Below are 19,360 nucleotides of genomic sequence, written 5' to 3'. Positions count from 1 at the left end.
TGTGGGCCGTGAGCAGCACCCCAGTGCCTGTGGCAGAGTGGGCATCGCTCCGTCTCACCTTAGCCCTTTCATCTTGTCTACATTGGTTCAGTCTGACTTTTAAAAAGACTCAGGCCTCCTGAAACCAAGTGGGTACCCTCTCCATATGAAGCTCCCCCAGAGGTTTTGTGTCAGTGAGCCGTGGCCTTGGTCCCTCAGGCTAGCAGCGTTTTAGGCTTTGGGAACCAGACTCTTCCTTAGAGCTTGGATTTACAACTGGCAGTGAGGAAGGGGCTCGGAGGAGGCCGCTGGGCAGGATGGAATGGCACCAAGTGATGATAAGGGCCATGAAACAGTCACTGAGTTCCCGGGATACAGGACATTATCTTCACACATATTCTGGAGGTGTCTTTACAAGGACAAACGCCCCAGAACTTTCACAGCCCCTGGAATGTGCTGATGAGAGGCGGACTGCCAGGAACCCAGACTGACAGGAGGCAGGTGAGTGGTAAGCAGAGGCTGACAGGTGCTGCCGGTGCCGGAGACTTCGCCAGTGAGAGGCATCCGCTGGCCGCCTGGCAGCCCCTGCCCCACCCCCGGCGTTTCCCTCCAGAGACCCCTGCCTGTGGGTTCTCCGGGAGACTGGCATTTTCTCAGCTCAGCTGCCCCACCTCCATGTCTTGGCCTTCAATTAAGGCCTCGCTTCCCTCGCTGCAGCCCCGTGTCCATGTCGTGGCTCAGCTGTGCTTGGGTGAGCGGAACCAAGTCTGGTTTGGTAACACTCCAAGGTGGAACAGGTTTCTAGAGCCTTATTTTCACTGTGATAGGTCACCAACCCTTATCCACAATGCTGATACTGAGAACCAAGAGAACCACGGTGAAGCCTGCATGGCCGCAAAGCCTGATGCAAGCTGACATGAGGTTCTCTGTCATCTTTGCTGAGAAATGTGAATGTGCTCAACTGAGGACAGCTGTGTGTGACACAGCTGCACCTTGTGTGTTCTAAAGTCAGGGAACCCAGGCCTCATGGGGCTGGATGAGAGGTCTGGGGCCTGCCCCTCCAGAGGCCTGAGGGGGCTGGGGCACAGCCTAGTCAGTACCGTGAGGTTGGCAGGCTTTGTCCAGAGGTGGTCCTCTGAGGCACTGGGCAAAGGGACCACCCCCGGGGCCCATCAGACTTAGTGATGATGCAGACAGACTCAGCTGGTGCCACCTGGGCCAGACGCGGAGGGCTGTGTGCCTCCTGCCCGCAAGGAACTACCCGTTCGTATCGGCAGCTGTGTCCAGGCACCTCGGGATCTACTCATTCCCAGCCTGTGCAGGACGGCTTAGCCATGAGAGCCAGTCATTGGAACATGTGCTTTATTGTGTTACAAAAACAAAAGTTCCCACCAAAACACAGCTAAAAAAATAACACGTTTTCCCAAGATTACATTACCAAAAAAAGTTAATATCGTTGGAATAGGTCCATTAATACTGCTTGAAGAAGCACTATATTACATTAAAAACATGGATGGTATTGTTTTTAAACCTCAAAGCGTCAAAGTGCTTTAACCAAGACCAACAGAGCGGTGGCTGTTAGCGGGCGTGCAACGTGGACGTGTGAGGCACTGGGTCTGTGCCGGCTCAGCAGGGGGACCCGCGGCCCAGGCCAGAGTCCTTCGTGGAACGCATAAGGGTGGGAGGGGCATGGGAAGGATTAGTTCGAGTCCCCGATTCCTACCCACTGCCCTAGACCAGCTGCCTGTGTGCTGGCGCCCGTCTCCGTCCTCGCCCAGCACAAGCCCCCAGCCTCACCGGCCCTCAGGCTGCAGCAGAGCAGAGCAGTCCACCCACCGCCCTCCCGCCTCAGCGCTGCTGGGCAGTCCTTGGCCCTAAAGATTTGTTTTCTCTTGATTTTTGAGTTTTATGAAAGAGTTTTAAACCTAAAAGGATTCTTGTTCCTGGCAATCTCCGTCTTCTGCTAACCATGGCAAAGTTTCTGCTCAGTTTGCTCTAACAGCTGCTTCTCTCCAAAGGCGTCCCTCATCAGTGGAAGGAGAACAAGGCAGGCCCATCGGACAGGTTTGCAGGGTCTGCGGAGGGTGTGCAGCCTGGAGTCCCCCTGGGAGATCGCTTCTCCAGCACATTCTCTGGGCCTCCTTTGGATGCCTAGCTGGGGTTCCAGTGACAGCCACCCTCTTGGGGCCTCTCCCCGCTCTATGCCAACCACCTCACTAACCCTTCCCAGGAACACACGGTGGGGACCCTTGGGACAGCCCCTACTGGACTCAGGACTGACAGTAAATGTGCCTAAAACGTGAATCCACGTGAGACTCTGGACTTGAAGCGCATCTCAGCCAGGTTCCCGGACCCCATGGAGGCAAGGATGGGCCTCCACAGCTCCTGAGCTGGAACAAGGGGGCAGCACCAGGGGGCTCCAGCATGTGGCCTCAGGAGCAAGTGCCCAGGCTGCAGCGCAGTGCTCCCACCCCACCCCCACGCTGGGCACGCTGCTTGCCGGGACTTAGCCTTTCTGGCCTTGGTTTCCCCATCTGGGAGCTGGCAGGAGTACACTGACCCTGGGGCTGTGTGAGGGGGAGCTGGGCTGGCAGAATGCCAGGTCACCCTGAGTCAGCTGCCACCATGGCTGTGACCAACCACTGGGCACTGGTGTGCATTTCTGGGGAGACAGGACTGCCCAGAAGCTGCACAGCCAGCGCCTGCCCCACAGTTAGGAGGAGCTGGTAAGAAGGATCCCATGGGGTCTTGGCCCTGGCTGGCAGCTGGAACCTTCCAGGAGCTCTGACAGCCCCTGACGCCTGCCCCCACCCCAGAGGTGCACCCAGGCATCTACGTGTCCTCAAAGGCACCCAGGGGCGAGTCCAGAGAGCAGAGGGTGGCTGCGTTATCGCAGACACAGGCACCTGCGTGGACACAAATTGCTGCTTATCAGTAAGTAGAGACAGGACGTTTATGCTCGCCTCTCTCCAAGATGAAGTCCTGGTCCTGAGCCGATCCTGATTTGGTATGTTGTTGAAGGTCTTAACTGCTTCTGTGGGTGACACTGGCGAGAGGACAGCGAGACGTGAGGAACTAGCACCACACATACCCCAGGCTGAGGGGGCCAGGGCCAGGCAACTGCACCCAAGCCTGTGTCCGCTTCCGTGTTGATCCGGGTTCATCACCCTGCCTGCCTGGAACACGGGCTTGCTTCAGTCCACACGTGCTGGGCTCCTATTCCCTGCCTTGGGGCTGTGCTCGGGGACTGTAGATGCTCCAGCTGCAAAGGCTCAGAGAGGCTTGGTGGGGTTCCTGGCAGATGGAAACAGCCTTACCAGGTGGGCCCGTGCAGAAGTCATCTCCCCAAGCCCACTAACTGCCTTGGGGTGCTTCATGAAGGCCTGGACCCCTGCACCTGCTTCAGTGTGGTCCCTGCCAGGATGGGAGCGCTGCTGCCAGCACAGAACCCGGCCCCTGAGCCCTGAGGGGTATATGTTCCTGCCAACTGCTGCCTCCACTGAGAGACAAAACCACCGGCTCACCCCCTGCCTTGCAAAAGTAGCTGCAGGGAGCAGAGTAGGACTTGTGACTTCACCACATGCCTGAGCCCTGGGTGTGGCATGGGCTCGCCCTGCCTTCCACCGCGGCGGCTCTCTCTGGATTCCTTCCCCATCCAGCCATCCTGGGGACAAGGGACAGTTTGCCACTCAGCTTTGTCTTAGCCCTGCTTTTTGACACTTGGTTGAACTTTGAAGGGAATGTTGAGAATGAAAGTTAAAAAAAAAAACAAACCTGACCCGCCATGTAGAAAAGGGTATGGTTTTATCAAGTATTGACAATTTCCAGTAGTCTAAGGAACATGCTGTCCCTAAGGTCACCGAAGGGAGGCGACTGCAGCCAGTGGTGCTCTCGGGCATTGGCCGAGGCTAATACCAGAAGCTTCTGCACGTTCCAGGAGGGGCCCAGCCTCCTGCCCCATCTTCTCAAATTCAGCAAAACTCGTAACTTTGTCTTGGGCAGAAAAGAGGCAGTCCCTGCAGAGTGGAGTGTGCTAGGGACACAGACGGGTCCTCAAGTCCAGCAGAGGGAGCCCCGGCCCCCGCCTTGGGCGAGGACACAGTTTGGGACATTAAACTGAAAATAAATGTGTTTTAGACACAGTCACCTGGCTGCTCACTGCCACCCCAAACCAAAACACATTGGGAAATACTTTTTGGCAGTCTGTCAGCAAAGACAATCCTTTTATTCAGAAGGATCTTGCTCGGTGGGGACACAGCAGAGTCCCTAAGGAAAATGAGGCTGCTGTCCCCTGCACCTGCCGCTCCCAGCCCATGCGGGACAGTGACAAGGCAGAGAGTGCAGGCCAGCCTCAGCTCAGCATCCGGCCGGGCCTGGTCCTGGCAAGCACACCGCAGGGCAGCTCCAGAAGCTTCCTACAGGTGATTCAGGCTGTCTATGGTGGCTCCAGAGACAGGGCATCTCCTAGGGCCTGAGAAGGCCAGCGACGTCCCCTTGGAAGTAGCACCGGGTGCAGGTGGAAGGATGACCAGACCTGGCCTGTCCCTGGACACAGGCCAGAGCTCCCGCCTCCCGATGACACGCAGGAGGAGAGGAAGCACGGCCCAGGCTCCTCCGGGCGGGCCTCAGTGGATCTCGCCGTCCGTGAGCTCCTCCTTGATGGGCTGCTTGCGGGCCTTGCAGTCGGGCAGGTCGAAGCCGAAGTCCGCCCACTCGTCGGGGCCGGCGCCCTGGCCACCGCGGCCAGGGATGGTGATGGTGTGGCGCACGCGGAAGTGCACGGCCTCCATGACACGCTGTCGCGGCAGCTCCCCCGCGCCGCCGATGGCCACGCTGCTGCTGGAGCGCAGCAGCTGCTGGGCGCCACAGTCGTGGCCCTGCTTCAGGTCCTGCAGGCCCCTCCAGATGGTCATGCGGTACTGGTCGGGGATCTTCAGGGCCCCGAGGTCCTGCAAGAGCATGCCGCCAGCCACCCGTTAGGGGCAGGAGAGGTGAGCCCGCTGCCCTCCCCCAGGGACATCTGGCCTACGGGCCCACCCTGCCCATGGGCAGGGCCGTGAATGATGCTAAGGGCCAGGAGGGAGGCCAAGAACCCCCTGCCCCAGTGGGCAGTGCCACCCTGGAAGGCGACAGCATGGTGGGCATAGCAGATGGAGGGGCCTGGAAGGAGAGGCAGGGTCGGGCCCACGCTGCATGAGGTGGTCTGGCCACAAGAGTCCTGGGGCCCCTGTCAGGTGGCAGGAGAGCTGAGAAGTGACATGGGGGGAAGCGTTGGAGGACAGAGGCCACGGAGGCCACTCCCAGGACTGCAAGGGGCCTGGGCCCTGACCACAGTCAGAGACAGATGGAACCCCTGGGCGTCCACACAGGCCTGGAGGACCTCCTGCCGCTCAGCCTCAGGGCAGGGCCGCTGCTTGGTCCCCCTGTTGGTTGAGAGCTGACCCCCAGCTCATCCCCAAGCACCCAGCACCCTCCCGGCATCATGCTAAGCACACGCACCACACTGGTGAGGTGAGGGTTAACATGTCACTGGGGACAGGGTGCGGGTGGGCAGTTAGTGAACACACAGACTTGGCCACGCCTGAGTGAGCTGGGACACCTCGGGGACAGTGGGTTGAGCAGCTGGCCCACTCCCTCTGACAAACCCTGTCTCTGGCCTACGGCCCTGGGCTGGGGACAAGCTTGGTTGGGCCTCTGACCGGGCCTAACTGGCTGGCTGGACAACAGGGACTGCAGAGGGGTCCGAGGCCCTGGCTGGAGCCCCCACAGGATCACGGGCTGACTGCTGTGTCCCTTGGCCCTCTCAAGCCTTGCTCTTTCCATGGCTCATAGGACACTGGTTCCAGGCCATCCCAGGCTACAAGCACGTCCTTGGGGCTAGTCCACTCATTGTCTCCTTTAACCCAAAGACAAGCCACAGTTCCCAGATCCTTCCAGCCCCACGCACTCTGGACACAGAACGTTCAGTTGCTGTTTGTGTACAATGAGCTGTGTGGCTATGGGCCAGCCACTCGCCTTCCCTGGGCCTCAGTTTCCCCCAAGTAAATGGCACGGAGCCGGCCCACCGCTCGCTCAGCTGGATGTGCTCTTCAGAGCTGATTCAGAACAGGAGTCAGATGCTGAGGATGTCAAGTCTGCTTGCCCATGGGAAGATTCTCCAAATTTCCCAGCCACAGGAGTGACCGCCCCAGAGGAAGAGAAAGCTCTTTGCCTTCCAGACAGGGCCCCTCTACCGCTGCCTCTGTGGGGCAGGGGCTCAGGACTGCACCTGCCCAGCGTGGGGAGGGGCCGCCCGGGGCGTTTACCTCGATCGTGAGGTTCTGCAGGTGGTAAATGTTCTGTAACCCTTGGGAGGTGAAATACTCGATGCAGTTTGGACACCCCAATCCTGTTAAAAAACTGCAGAGAGAATTTGAGAAATAAAGCAGCATTAACTTCTGAGTGCGGGGGCCGTGTGATCACGCCTCGCTGGGAGTGGCCTGGCTGGGGTGACAATGGCCTCCTAAGGGGCGGCTCCTGGTCACTCGACTGCCCACCGGCTGCCGCAGCGTGTGCACACCTGTGGCTCCCTCAGAGACAGGGATGTGCTCAGCTGGGGTGGGTGAGCCAAGACCCCTGGCTTTCTAAGAGAACCGTTTCCCTGAGCATCTGTCCAGCAGCCCTGGCACGAGGCCTCTCTGCCTCTGTTCTCGGGGTAGCACAGAGGTTAACACACAGGACAGGACAGGGCAGCATGCAGACACTGCTCCCGAGGGCAGGAGCCACACACAGGCCAAGGTTCAAGACAGGGTGACAGCACACGCCTGCGTCCAGCGGCAGCCCCCGTACCTGACAAGGCTGGGGTCGGCATGGTAGGGGGGCGGTGGAGTGCAGTGCGACCCCGAGACCATGGACTGGGAGCTGTGGCCACCGTTCATCTCGCCGCTGGCCGGCACGCCGTGGCCGTGGCTGTTGAGCATCCCGGGGCCTGGGCAAGAGGGCAGGTCGCCTGTCAGAGACAGCCGGCCATCCCCGAGCCTGGTGTCATGATGCCCGCCCGGCTCGTCTTCTCGCTCCACACAGTGGGCAAGGGGGCGACAGCAAGTACGAGGCACCGAGGTACTGAGTGTGAGCGCAGCCTGCACTGAGCGCGCACCGCGTCCCAGGGGCTGTGACACTGGGGACTCAGGGTACCCGGGGGGGCGTGGTGCTCGCAGCATCTGGAACATGCCCGGCTGCACCCACGTAAGGACCTTCCAGGGGAGGGAGACCCACACTCCACCCCGTTGAGCTGCCTGGGTGTCCTGGGCCCCTGATGAGGTCTCGCATCGTTTAATCCTCACAATGAGCGAGTGGCACTCCTATTGCCATTTTGCTGATGGGGAAACTGAGGCTCTAAGGGTAAGACCTTCCCCACACTCCCTTAGCTGCCAAGAGGCGGTGTAGGGGTGTGGGGTCCATGTTCTTGGCCACGCCACCTGCCTCCCACAAGCCACGGATCCTCCTAGGATCAGGAATGGGCAGAGTGGACCATCCCTGGCCGAGCTTCCTGCTGGCGGGTCCAGAGCGTGGCCAAGTGTCTGGAGCCAGGCCCACCCTTTGCACCTCCCTGACCCACCCATGGGCCCCCACTGCCCAGACTCACCCATGGGCCCCAGGTTGGGCCCGGTGGCCGAGCTGTGGGGGGGAGGCTGGCCCACCAGCTGGTTGACTGAAGGCAGCTTGCTGACACCCCCATGCGCCTTGTTGAGGGGCGAGAGGACGGGCCCATAGGACGGAGGCTGCAGGTGGCTCCTGCTCAGACAGCGAATGAAGACTCACATGAGTAGGAAGATGGCAGCCTTGTCCCCACCTGGCCCCCTCCACAGACGCCCAGAATGCCCCTGCGCCAGGAACGGACGGAGACCCTGACCCCTCCCAGAGACGTCTGAGAGCGGCTTTTACCCTCACCCGGCTCTCCGGCCACGACTCTGGCCAAGCATAGCCCCTGGGCCTGCTCCCCAGGGGAGCAGATGGGCTGGGGGAGCAGGGGCAGCCCCTCCCACTGGACTCGGCTTCTGGTCTTGGTGGGTTGGTGTCACTCCAACCATCCCGTCCTCCCCTTCCTGCTCAGCAGACGTTTATGGGGCCCGTTGGTGGGAGAGGCATCGTGGAGGTGATGCCCTGGGTTTCCAGGTGGCCCGAGGTTCTGGAAGCTTCCCTCTGAGCTTCCCTGGCCCTCTGTGCTCGTCCCGGCAGGTGATACTTTCCGGAGGGGCACTGTGCACCTGGATCCTGCCTGCCGGGCTGCACACTGTCCCACCCTTCCTGCCCAGGCACTGAGGCGTGACACGGGGCCTGAGGTGGCCCGCGGTGGGCAGGGTGACTCACGGCCTCTGCAGGAGCTGCTGCTGCTGCTGCCGGTAGGAGTCGACCAGCGGCTGCGGTACCAGCTCCATCAGCTCCAGACCCTCCTTGAGCTTCATCAGGATCTCGAAGTTCTGCCGGCCTCGCACCTGAACACGAGAGGCAGAGACTCTGCCTGTTGCATGCGGGGCTCTGCCTGGCCCCAGACACCCGTGGGAGGGGCAGCCACAGCCTCGGGGGCCCTGGGCTTGCAGCAAAGCATCTCTCCTTTCTCGGGGTTCCCTGGCACCCCAAAGGCTCAGGATCCGCGGGCTTTCTTTCCTCCTCCCCAGGAGCAGGTGAGACCAGAGTTCCTGACCTGGTGGGCGGGTCTCCTGTCCACGCCTTCCTGCCCCTGAGCTGTGGCTCCCTCTTCCTCCCCCACCAACAGATACACTTTTTTTTTTTTTTTAAATGAGGGACTCATTATTGAAGAACTCAGAAAATTAAAAGCTCACATCATGGAAGGAGAATCAGATCACAAATGTGGGTTATGTAATTCACCAGCTAGCGTGGTCATGCACGTGACAGTCATATAAACTCGGGCTGCAGTGACACAGCCTGCCAGACTCACAGCATCAAGAACGCGCACAGCTGTGCTCACATAAGGACCTTCCAGGGGAGGGAGGCCTAAACCACCCTGTTGACCCCCTGCATGATTATAGGATTTTCACTGCATTTCCACCCTGGGGGGACTCTGTGCCATGCCAAATGTTGTGTCTACACTGAGACTTCATTGTAAATGGCACTATTTGGGGACCTCCTGCGGTTGGGCCCCATCTGGTCTGGCTCTCAGGGAGCACGGCCAAGGGTCTCAGCTCTCAGGAAGTGCTGCAGCCACCCCCACCTGCCCCTGGTGGCCTCTGGGTTTCCTCCCTGCAGACCAGGCGGGTGTGGCCATCGTGGGCCTCACCGAGAGCACACACTCACATGCATGTAGTACACGTCCTCGTCCCCGTGCCGCCTCTTCTTTACGTTGGCGCCCAGGGCAGGGATGGCAGGGGGACTCTGCTTGAATGCTGGAAGGCCAGGCACGGAAGGCCAATGAACCGGCTGGAGGAGCAGGCCACACACAGAGGGCGAGGAACCCACCCGATGGGCAAACCAGGGCTGCCACATGGGCCGGTGCCTCTGGGTGCCCTTGGCCTGAGGCTCAGGGATGAGGGGGACTGTGCTCGCCCAGCTCCGCCAGGGAGGCCTCTGGGCCAGGAGCTGTTCAGAGGCCTGCTCAGTCCCTGGGACACGTCGCCCTACCCCTGGTGGCACATCCAGCTCTGTCCTGTGATGTGGCTGGGGTTGCCCGCCCGTGCCCCGTGCCCAAGCCCCGCTCACCACGCTTGCTGGCAGCCCCATTCTTCGCGGTGCTCTCGCTCAGGGCTTGCTGCTCACGGTAGTGGTCCTCGTCAGCTTTGCGGTCGCGTCCGGGACAGGCACAGATGCGGCCCTCGAAGGACCGGCGGCCCAATACCTGTCCACTGTCAGGTGGGCACAGCCAAAGCCGTGAGCTTTGGGGCCCTCCCTCCCCCCCATACCATGGACCCTACAGGACTGGCCTTGAGGGGCCGAGGAAGCAGGGGCTGAGAGCCCCATACGTGTTTGGACCAGAGGGAGCCCCAGGCCCCTAGCGGTGAGCTGTTCTGAGATACCAGCCCAGGAGCCCCTGCCTCCCTCCCAAGCCCGGAGCCTGCCCCAGCAGCCCCTGCAGCCCGGGGGAGCGGCTCCCTCCCTCCCAGCGGCACAGCCTGCACAGCTCCCTCCCCGAACTTGCCCCCAGGAACTGGTGCCAGTCACTGGCCGTTGCCTCCTGTTTCTACAACAAGCTGCCAGCAGCACTGGCCCACGTCCCTGTGCCATCTTCACCCCCACCTGCCCCACAGACTCACTCCCGGGTCTCCAGGGTGATGATGATGAGTATAGGCCGCCGGTTCATGCCCCCCACACAGCTGCTGTTGCACATGAAGTTGTACAGGATGGTGGTGAACTCGGTCCCCACCTGCACACAGCGGAGGCAGGGAGAGCGCTTGGCATCGGCACACAGGCCCCAGACCACTGCGGTGGAAGGCCCCGGCCCCCACGCCTGGCTCTGGCTCTGCACAGGCACAGAGGTTCCCTGCTCTGTGGTTCTCTGACATCCACCCGCCCACCCATCCGCCTGCCCGCCCACCCATCCGCCCACCCGCCCACCGGCCCACCCATCCACCCAACTGTCGTCTGTTTATACAGTACACTGAGGGCCAACCACTCTGTCGGCTCTGGGTTTTGAGAGGGCTCAACCCTGATCTCTGCTCTCAGGAAGCACAGACTCCTGTGGTCTGGCTGCCCTGACCATTTCCCCGGACACAGGTTGGAGGTTGATCCCAGAGGCTGCATGTGACTGCACGTGTGCACAGGCCTCTGTGGCACATGTGTGTGTTGCCTGCTGTGAGCTTGTCTGTGCAGAAGGGCTTGAGGTTCTGCTCTGGCAGAGGGAGGAACCAGGGCTGTCCCCAGTGCATGCCCACCCCACAGCACACTCCCTCTTCCCAGGAAGTTTGTGGCACAGCCAAGATGTGAACCCAGGACGCTTGACCACCACCAACCACTGGCTGTCCAGGTACCACAGAATGGGCAGTTTTCATGATCTCCCTGGGTCAGGATACAGAAGACAGCCACTGGTTTGGGAAAACCTTGGCCTTTCTCAGAACTGCTGGCACGCAGCCGCCACCAGGGGGCGAGAGAGCCTGCTTCCCTGGCAGGCGGGGGCGGGGACAGTTGGGGGAAGCCCTGGGGAGAGACGGGCGGGCACACCCTCCCGGGCCCTGGCCCTGCTGATGTAAAAGGCTGCTCTCAGAGGACTGTGGGGTGGGGGCCTGGGGTCCTGCTCACAAAAGTGGGCGCAGGAAAAGGGGGGGCTTTCTGCCACCCACCTACTGACCCTGGGAAGCCTGGTGCCTACTCCCTTCCTGTCCTTGACCCCGTCCCCCATGCCCTGCCACGTCTCTCAAACCCTCTGCTCCCTTTCAGCCAGACTTTCACCTCAGTCGGAACCCACGTCAGCCCCAGAACCTTCTGCTGCCTTCCGGTCAAAGGTCAGTCCCCACAGCCTCTCCGGCAGCCCCTCCTCCAGACCCCTGCATGGGCGCCCCGCTGCGATTCTCTCCTCTCCCCAGGCCTCCTTCTCCTCCCTGCTGAGTCCAGGGCTCAGCCTCCTGCAGGACCCTGACTGGACCCCGGCCTGGCCTGGGGCCCCTTCCAGATCCCACAGTCCCCAGCATAGAAGTTCCCACCTGTCTCAGCCAGTCCACAGAGCCTAAGGGGGCAGGGACCTCCTGGCTTGCTCAGCCTCGGGATCCGGAAGCCCTAGGTTGGGACCAGTGTTGGGAATGGATAGGTGGGTGGAGGAGACTCTCAGAGGAGGGCAGGGCTGAAGAGCCCCCACTACAGAGCCAGTGGTGCACACAGTAGGTGGTCATGAACCAGATGCCAGCAAGTGGGAGGGGAAGGGCCCGTGTGGGTGGGGAAGGAGGCCCACGGACCTGGACTTAACTCAGAGCAAGAAACCCCTGGAGAGACACCGGGAAGTGAGACGGGGGGCTCTACCCCAGGTACCCCAGCTGTGCAGCTGACTCCAGGGGCCCCGTGCCCCGGCCTGGCCCCTGGCCTACCTGCGGGGGCTCATAGGGCACCACGACGCTCTGTCTGCCAGTGACGGGGTCATCCACGTACTGGGAGAGGTTGTTGCCTTCCACACGGATGAGGTGGCTGGCTGGGGCAGACTGTCCTGCCGGAGGGGTCACTGCTTCAGGGAGGTGCCCAGCCTCAGTCCAGCCACCCCTGGGCAGGCGCATCGCAGCAGACTGGGGATCACATGCCTGGCCCCACGGCCTCCCCATTGAGGCTCAGGCTGGCGGGCAGCCTTTGTGCCCCCCGGGGTGCATGGACCAATGGCTCTGCTTCCTTACTCTCCTGCTTACACCCCAGGGTGGCCCATAGACCTTGCCACGCACACTGGAGAGAGGCTCCCTGGGCCCCCGAAAGCCATCTGGCCCCTCGGACTCCTCCCAGACCACGTGCCCTGCCCTGCAGCATCGGCCCCCATGGCCCCAGTCAGAGGTGGCAGGAAATGAGGCCCCGAGGGAGCACCCTGGGGAGGGGATGGCTGAGGCCACGCTAGCAGCCCCCACTCACAGCCCAAGCCAGCTCTCCCTGTCCCACTGTGGCACCCAGGCAGCTGAGCATGGTGCCACCATGGCCTGGGGGGCTGGTGGGGCCCTCACCTTCGTTGAAGTCCCTTCCGAGCTCATGGTTGGGGCAGCGCTTCACAATGTCGGTCACGTGCTCTGCCTTCTTGTAGACAGGCATGGCCCGGATAGCGGTGCCTGGAGGTGGCGGTGTGGACACCTTGATCTGGATGGGGCATGTCTTGGCGATTTGGCAGTAGAGTTTCTTCAACAGCGGGGAGTACTGGAGGGGATGGGGAGCCAGGCTAAGACCTCGCCCACGCTGCACCCCTGCTGAGACTGCCGTCCTCCCCATGGGAGCCCCTTCCTCAAGCCGAGTAATGAGGACCACCCACGTGCACCCCGTCTGCTGAATTCCTCAGGCTTCCTTCTGTCAGAGCATGGGTGCAGGCACATCTGACCTGGCACCTGTTTGGCAACCACCTGGGCGATGTGGGCTCAGTGGCAGGCGCTGTTAGAGTGCCTGTGGCAGCCAGGCAGAGACACTGTTTCTGTGCTCACTGCAGAGGACGCGGCCATTGAGTACATTTTATGGATGAGGACAGTAGAGGCCAGGAAAGCAGGAAGGAGCTGCTGGGGAGTGGGGACAGGGATGGGGGCTGGGAGCTGGGTCTGCCTGAGTCATGCCTGCTTTCCCATGTGAACCCTAGGACCCCCAGCTGCAGTGGCTTGAAGAGGTGGGTTTGTGGCATCAAGTCTGTTTCTAAAAGCCCAGAGTTAGGCTTTTCTGGAATTTGGACAGAGGAACTGTATAATTTGCAGATGGGCCCAGTGCCCTTGCACATTCAAGCGTCAGTGGTGAACTCCCTGGATCGGTGCGAAGGCCTCGCATGCTGGCCTGGGCAACCCTGGGGACTCTGACACCCTTTCCCCAACTAGAGCCATTGAATTTGAGCAGCCAAGCTCTGCGGTTTGGTCTGGGCCACTGTGGGTTAGGGGGGGTGCCTGTGACCACACAGCCCCAGTATCATCAGCCCAGAACCTAAGGGGACAAGAGGTCCACCCAGGGCAGAGGTAGATCCTGCCCCAGAGAGGATCGGATCACACCCTTCCAGATGACCACCTGCAGGGACCTCCAGCGTGCTCCCGGTTGCTTATCTGAGGATCCACACCAGCTCTCTCACGAGTCCTAAAAGTGACCCAGCGGAGGACATCACAGAAGCATCCACTGTCCCCAAGCTGGCTGATTCCCCCAGCATCTGGCTCCTGGGGAACAGCTGGGGACTCCTCACGCCCTCTTGCCCCAGGGACACTGAGGAACATTTCCCAGTCTCAGAATCAGAAGACAATTCCTGTCCCCCATGTCCCCTGTGCCCTCCACCAGTCCCCAACAACTCATTAGTTACCCCAGCCACAAGTGCCTGGAAAACGCCCCATCACACTCCACCATGGTCCAGCCCGGGAAACTGAGTCCCAAGGCAGGAAGGTGCTGGCAGAACCAGGGAAGGAGCAGGTCTCAGTCCACCCATCCAGAGCCTTTCCTTTGCCAAGGAAGGTGGGTGCCCTGACACCCTGACCCCGGCCAATGTGAGGTCCCCCCTCAGTGGGTTTGCAAGAACTGCATGCACCCTCTGCAGGGGCCAGCACTCAGAGAGAGAGGAAGGGAGAAGGCAGGGAGGGACGCCAGCGCTGCGTGCCACCCCCACGTGGGCACAGCACTCAGGTGAGGCAGCAAGCCCCCGGTCCTGTGAAAATGCATGAGAGAATTGTCATGCACAGCCCTGCAGGTGGACTAGGCACTATGCAGAAAAGCAGAAAACACCCCTGTGGTCACCGCCCTTGGTGACTGCAGGGACAGGCTCAGGGCCACCTGGGGAGGACAACAGTCTCCTTTCTGTTGTGGGGTTCAGTCTTACTTCCCTGAGGGTGGCTGCGAGTGTGCACGGTCTCTATCATCATAAATGCTGCCCCTTCACTCCCCAAAGCATCACTTTGCGGGATAAGCTGGTCACCCTGCCCCTGGGGCATGTGGGAACTGTACACAGCTTGAATCCTCAGAGATTCAGAACCCCAGGAGACTCGGGTGCGGCTCTTCACCTGACCTCTGAGTGGCCTGTGTCTGGGCTCTGGTTTCTTGGATAAAGGCCCTGCCTCAAGCAGGCGCACTACAGTACGGTCTCCGTCTGTGCTGGCTGGGGACAGAAGGAGGAGGGGCCAGGTGGGCCAGGTGGTGGCAGGCTCCTCTCTGTGCCAGTGCCCTGGGCAGGTGAGAGGGGCACGGGGCCAGCAGTTGGAAAGGAGGTTTCCAGGCTTCTCTGAGGCCCGTGACAGCCTGCGTGGTGAGCTACCCTTGCTGGGCTCTTATGGAGCGCCTTCTGTGTGCAGAACACACGTCCCCCTGGAATCCAGGTACCTGGAGGAAGGTGGAGGACCGGCTCCAGCCCCCTCTTCTCTCATTGGTCACGTGCAGCATTGGACGTGTGCAGCTGGAGGCAGCCCCCGCGCTCCCTGACAGCCCCCAACAGTGCCACGCGGCTTCAAGGCCCTCTGCCCGATCGATCACTGTGGTCCTTCACTGTGGGGTCCCGCCCCAGCCCAGCCCCACTGGCCGCCGGTCTCCGGACCCCTCAGCTCCCACCTGCCAGGGCCGCAGCATTAGCCGCGCGCCCATTCCACAGACTGGCAGACCGAGGCCTCAGGACAGCGCCCGACCGAGGCCCAGGCCCCCTCTGGAAGCCGTGCAGAGGCGCGTCCCCGGGCTGGGGAGCGAGGCGGACGCAGCCCCCGCGGCCCCGGGAGGGGGTGGGCGCCCAGCGCGTGTCCACCGTCGCGTCTGCACTCCCGGGTCCCCAGGAGGTCCCGCGGAAAGCGAAGGGCAGGCGGCCCGGGCGGGCGGCGGGGCCTGGGCGGGGGGCGCGCAGGGAACGACACGCCCGGGGGAGGAGCTCGCGCGCGCCGGGAGCTGTCCCTGGTACCGGCGCGGGCGGCGGCGGCCCGGACGCCCACACGGCAGTGAGCTGCGGAGGGAGGCCCAGGCCCCAGGGCGGACAGCGAGGGGACCACGGCCCTAGGGCGACACGAGCGCCCCTCCTCCCCTCTGGACTCTGGGCCTGGCCCCACGCTGTTAGGACAGGGGTGTCCCTAACAGTGCTCATGTGGCCTTCAGGACACATACACCTGCCACCCCCCCACCCTGGTCTGAGTCGGACAACCTTGGGGAGGGATGCCTGTGGCTTCCCCACACCTCGTAGCATCAGGTGTGACACAGGTGGCCACAAGAGGGGAAGGAGCCCTGGAAGATCCAAGTCCTTCCCGTCCTTCCTGCGCCTGAGCCCAGGAGGGCGTGAGCGCTCCCCCCAGCTCCTACCCCTCGTCCTCCTCTGAAAGACCTGGGCTCCAGGCCTCGCCATGGATTTGGCACTGAGGACACCTGGGCGGGAGGAGGGGGACTCTACAGAAAAGGTCACATGGAGATGCTCCCCTCTCCCGCCTCCCTCCCTCCTGCCTCGCCTTCCCTGGAACCGCTAGATGGATGTGTTTCAACAGATTCCGAGCTGATAAAATCTTATTTATCTTCGGCTGTTGACACAGGGCCGTCCAGACTTGCCCGCGCGGGTGCGTGTATTCCGGCGTGCTTGCAGGAAACGCTTTGCCCAAACACTGGTGTGCGCCTGTGCCTCCCACCACCCGGCTGCTCTCCTCCGACCCCTCCTCCTCCACCCCAGTCCAAGCTGGACCCGGCCTGGCTGGGAGCCCAGGGCCTGACAGGGCTGGCATGGGGGTGATGGGTGAGAGGGCGGGTGGGGGGTGGGCGCGGCACGGGGCTGTTAATTTCCTGCGCCCGCTCCCGGCAGCTGGGTGCCCGGCACGGGCAGGTTTGGGCAGGAGGACAGTGGAGAGGTGATAATAACTTGTCTGTCATTTTCCTGGGACGTGTAGCATCTTGCAAACCGCAAATACCGTTAACCAGCTTGGGTGAATCTGTTACAACAGATTCTGGAAGATGGGGCCTGCAGTGGGGGCTTTTATTTTTCAAATGATTTTTTTTATAGCCCACTTTTATCCACTTTCCATGCATGCGTGTGCATGTGAGCGTGTGTGTGCATGTGTGTTTAGAGTCACATTTCTCTCCTTACTTGGGTACAGACCCATTTGAGCTCCCCACCCTCCAAGGCCACAGACCCTCTCTCCCCCTGGAAAAGAACACTTGGCATGAAATTGATGGACTCGATCCCCTGAAACTCACACAGGAGCCCAGGCCAACAGCCCCTGGGTTGTGGACCCCCCGTCACTTTCTCCTTCCAGGTGAGGAGGGGTCTCCTTGCATGACATGAGTCCTAGGGCCCACTCTGGCAGAATCCCCTTCACAGGGGCCTCGCAGCCTGTCTTGTGCACAATTTCACTGCTGTCCTCACCCATTCATCGTGCAGCAGAGTGCTGCGGGGGTCATGGGGTGGGCTCTGACAGGCGTCAGGGAGGCCTGTAGGATACCAGGAGGGCTGGTCCCTGCCCCAGGGAAGCCACCAGCCTGGAGGGGGTAGGGGGCACATGTGACAATCACCTCAACCTGTTCAGAGCACCTAGTGTCAAGCTGCAGCTTCCATGGCCAAAAGGCAGTGAAGGTCCACGAACGAGGATACCCACAGCCACAGGCCAGGTGGTGGGAGGCCCTGGGGAGCGCTGGGGTCTCGCTGTGCCCAGCCAGCAGAGTGCATAATAAGGGAGGCTGCTGTGATGCCTCGACAGCTCTTGGCTGGGGGATCGGGATAGCCCTGACTAGGCGCCCAGAGGATGAAAAACCAGAGGCACAAACACACTTTGCAGATGCTAAGTGATCCTCAGCCCTCACCACTGGCTCAGAGAGTCCCAGAGGCTGTGGACAAGAAACTGCCCACGAGGGAGAGGCGGGCCTGGGGCTAGGTGGGAGACCCCTCGTGAGCCAGGCAGCCTGCCTCACCATGACCTTGAGCCAGGTCCCAAGCAGGTGAGCAGGAGCCATATGGGGGACTCTCAGGGCCTGGAAGTGCCTCACCCTGGGAGACGCTGAATGCACCCTCTTCGGGAGAGGCCCAGGAGCCAGGGGGCCCCCAGACCACAAGGCCTGAGTCTGCTTGGTCCTGTGTCCCATGTGTGGCTACCTCCTGTGGCTTCTGTCCTGGGCCCAGATCGGGGGTGGGGAGGGAAGCAGGTGTGTGCTGAGCGAGGCAGAGTTCCCTGTGCAGAGTGAAGGCCCAATGGCCCTCTGGGTCTGCAGCTGAGGCCCACACCAGAAGCCTGGCCAGCGGGAGACAAGGGCCACGCTAAGGAGAGGGAGCAGGCCTGGTGGGTCCGGGGGAAGCCAGGAGGCAATGTTTGGCTAAGGGATCTGCCTCTGCTGGCATGGAGACCTGGGGAGACAGAAGCCACCCCCCTGAAGGGGTGCAGTTATGCTGCCTTCTCAACAGCGCTCCCGGCTCCACCCTTGCAGCCATCACTCACTGGCACCTGCTCTGTGCCGGCCCTCACATGGCCCCCCCAGGGCCTGCTACCCTGTTTTAGTGAACCAGAGCTTTGTTTCCAAAAGCTCCCAGCTAAGCCAGAGTGGACCAGCACCTGGCTGGCTGACCTCCAAAGCTCTATCTCCTGCCTTTTGCCACCACCAGGCTTGATTTGGCGCCTGGGACCCGAGATCAGGGTCCCGACATACTGGCCTTAAATCTCTGGGTTCCATAAAGACCGTGTAGCACAGAGGCATTCAGGTGGACAAAGCAAGACACGGGTGCCAGGAGGGACACATGCTTCTGCCCACTGGGGTGGGCTCAGGCCCCTCAGGGGCAAGGGGACCAACAGGCAGGGGGACAGGCCATCTTGTGATCGAGGGCTTCCAAGCAGCTGGCCAGGGGGCAGCTGGTCTGGGTGGGGGACTCCAGCCTCCAGCCTCTGCCTCCCAGCCGGGTCCAGACATGGCTCCTCTGCCCACCAGCTTGGTGTCTGACTCTGCCAGCTGGACAGCTTGTGCCTGTCTTCCCTGGATGCCCAGAGAAGGACGCCTGCAGTGGGCAGCCCCCACAGCAGGGCTCTCCTCCGGCCTCTGGTCTCATGGAGAAAGTGCTCTGGTGATGACCCAGTGGGCAGGTCTGGGGGCCAGGCCACTAACTGCCCGGCCCGGGCAGAGCCAGGAGGCTGGCAATGGCCCACTCTGCTCACCACAGACAGGGCTCCTTGGCTGCCGGAGGGAGAAGCCCCCTCCCACACACACCCTGACCTGTGGCTGCGACAGGAAGCCAGGATGAATCAAGGCCTTTAGGGCTGGCCCTGCCAGCCACGGCAAATGGAAGGGCGCCTGGGGCAGCGTGCATCTTCTGCACCCAGGACACTCCGGGGAGCCCCCAGCTGTGGCATGCCACTCTGGACACTGACGCTGGTCTGGCGCACCAGGCACAGAGGAGCCAGCTCTGCCCCTCAGGGCCAGGGCCTGGAGTGGAACCAGCACCCGCTGGAGGCGGCTGGGAGGAGCTGGGAGGAGGAGGCGGGCTGTGGACACGTGCGGGTGGCCATTTCTTAGCTTTTAAGGCAATAGTCGGCTGGGATCTAAGTTTTCACTGAACCTTGTAAATACCCAGTGAAGTGTCTGGGGCTGGGAGAGTTTGGGTGTCTGAATATCTCACTGCCCCCTGCAGAGAGAGGTGCCTCCCCAACTCCAGGCACAAGGAGATGGGCTGCCTTGCTCCAGGTGGCGCTGCTGGAGTGGAGGCGGCAGCTCTGCCATCCCTGGGGTGACCCTGGGCTTTGGGCCACTGAGCGGTTATCCTGATAGACCTCTGAGCTTCTTCACCACAGCCCAGAGTGCTGTTAACTTTCTCAAACGGCTCTTCTGC

At 61.6% G+C, this 19,360-nt stretch overlaps 1 protein-coding gene across 3 annotated transcripts in view; it reads right to left on the bottom strand.

Moving 5' to 3' along the window:
- Positions 1 to 1,324: 1,324 nt before the first annotated feature.
- TP73 (tumor protein p73) overlaps positions 1,325 to 19,360 on the bottom strand; it is a 75,401-nt gene continuing 57,365 nt past the window's right edge. For 2 of the 3 annotated variants that reach the window (XM_063104712.1, XM_063104710.1), the window contains 10 exons: positions 12,600 to 12,786; positions 11,988 to 12,121; positions 10,227 to 10,336; positions 9,676 to 9,818; positions 9,274 to 9,362; positions 8,329 to 8,453; positions 7,604 to 7,752; positions 6,808 to 6,946; positions 6,285 to 6,378; positions 1,325 to 4,928 (listed from right to left, as the gene is read on the bottom strand). In XM_063104712.1, the coding sequence (XP_062960782.1) occupies positions 4,605 to 4,928; positions 6,285 to 6,378; positions 6,808 to 6,946; positions 7,604 to 7,752; positions 8,329 to 8,453; positions 9,274 to 9,362; positions 9,676 to 9,818; positions 10,227 to 10,336; positions 11,988 to 12,121; positions 12,600 to 12,786 (1,494 nt within the window). In that variant the 3' untranslated portion in view covers positions 1,325 to 4,604. The remainder of the gene's footprint in view (positions 4,929 to 6,284; positions 6,379 to 6,807; positions 6,947 to 7,603; positions 7,753 to 8,328; positions 8,454 to 9,273; positions 9,363 to 9,675; positions 9,819 to 10,226; positions 10,337 to 11,987; positions 12,122 to 12,599; positions 12,787 to 19,360) is intronic. The other variant, XM_063104711.1, reaches the window with a different exon arrangement.

This window comes from Cynocephalus volans, chromosome 8 (genome assembly GCF_027409185.1).
Source record: "Cynocephalus volans isolate mCynVol1 chromosome 8, mCynVol1.pri, whole genome shotgun sequence".
Classification (NCBI taxonomy): Eukaryota; Metazoa; Chordata; class Mammalia; order Dermoptera; family Cynocephalidae; genus Cynocephalus; species Cynocephalus volans.
This window is presented reverse-complemented; position numbering and strand designations above follow the sequence as displayed.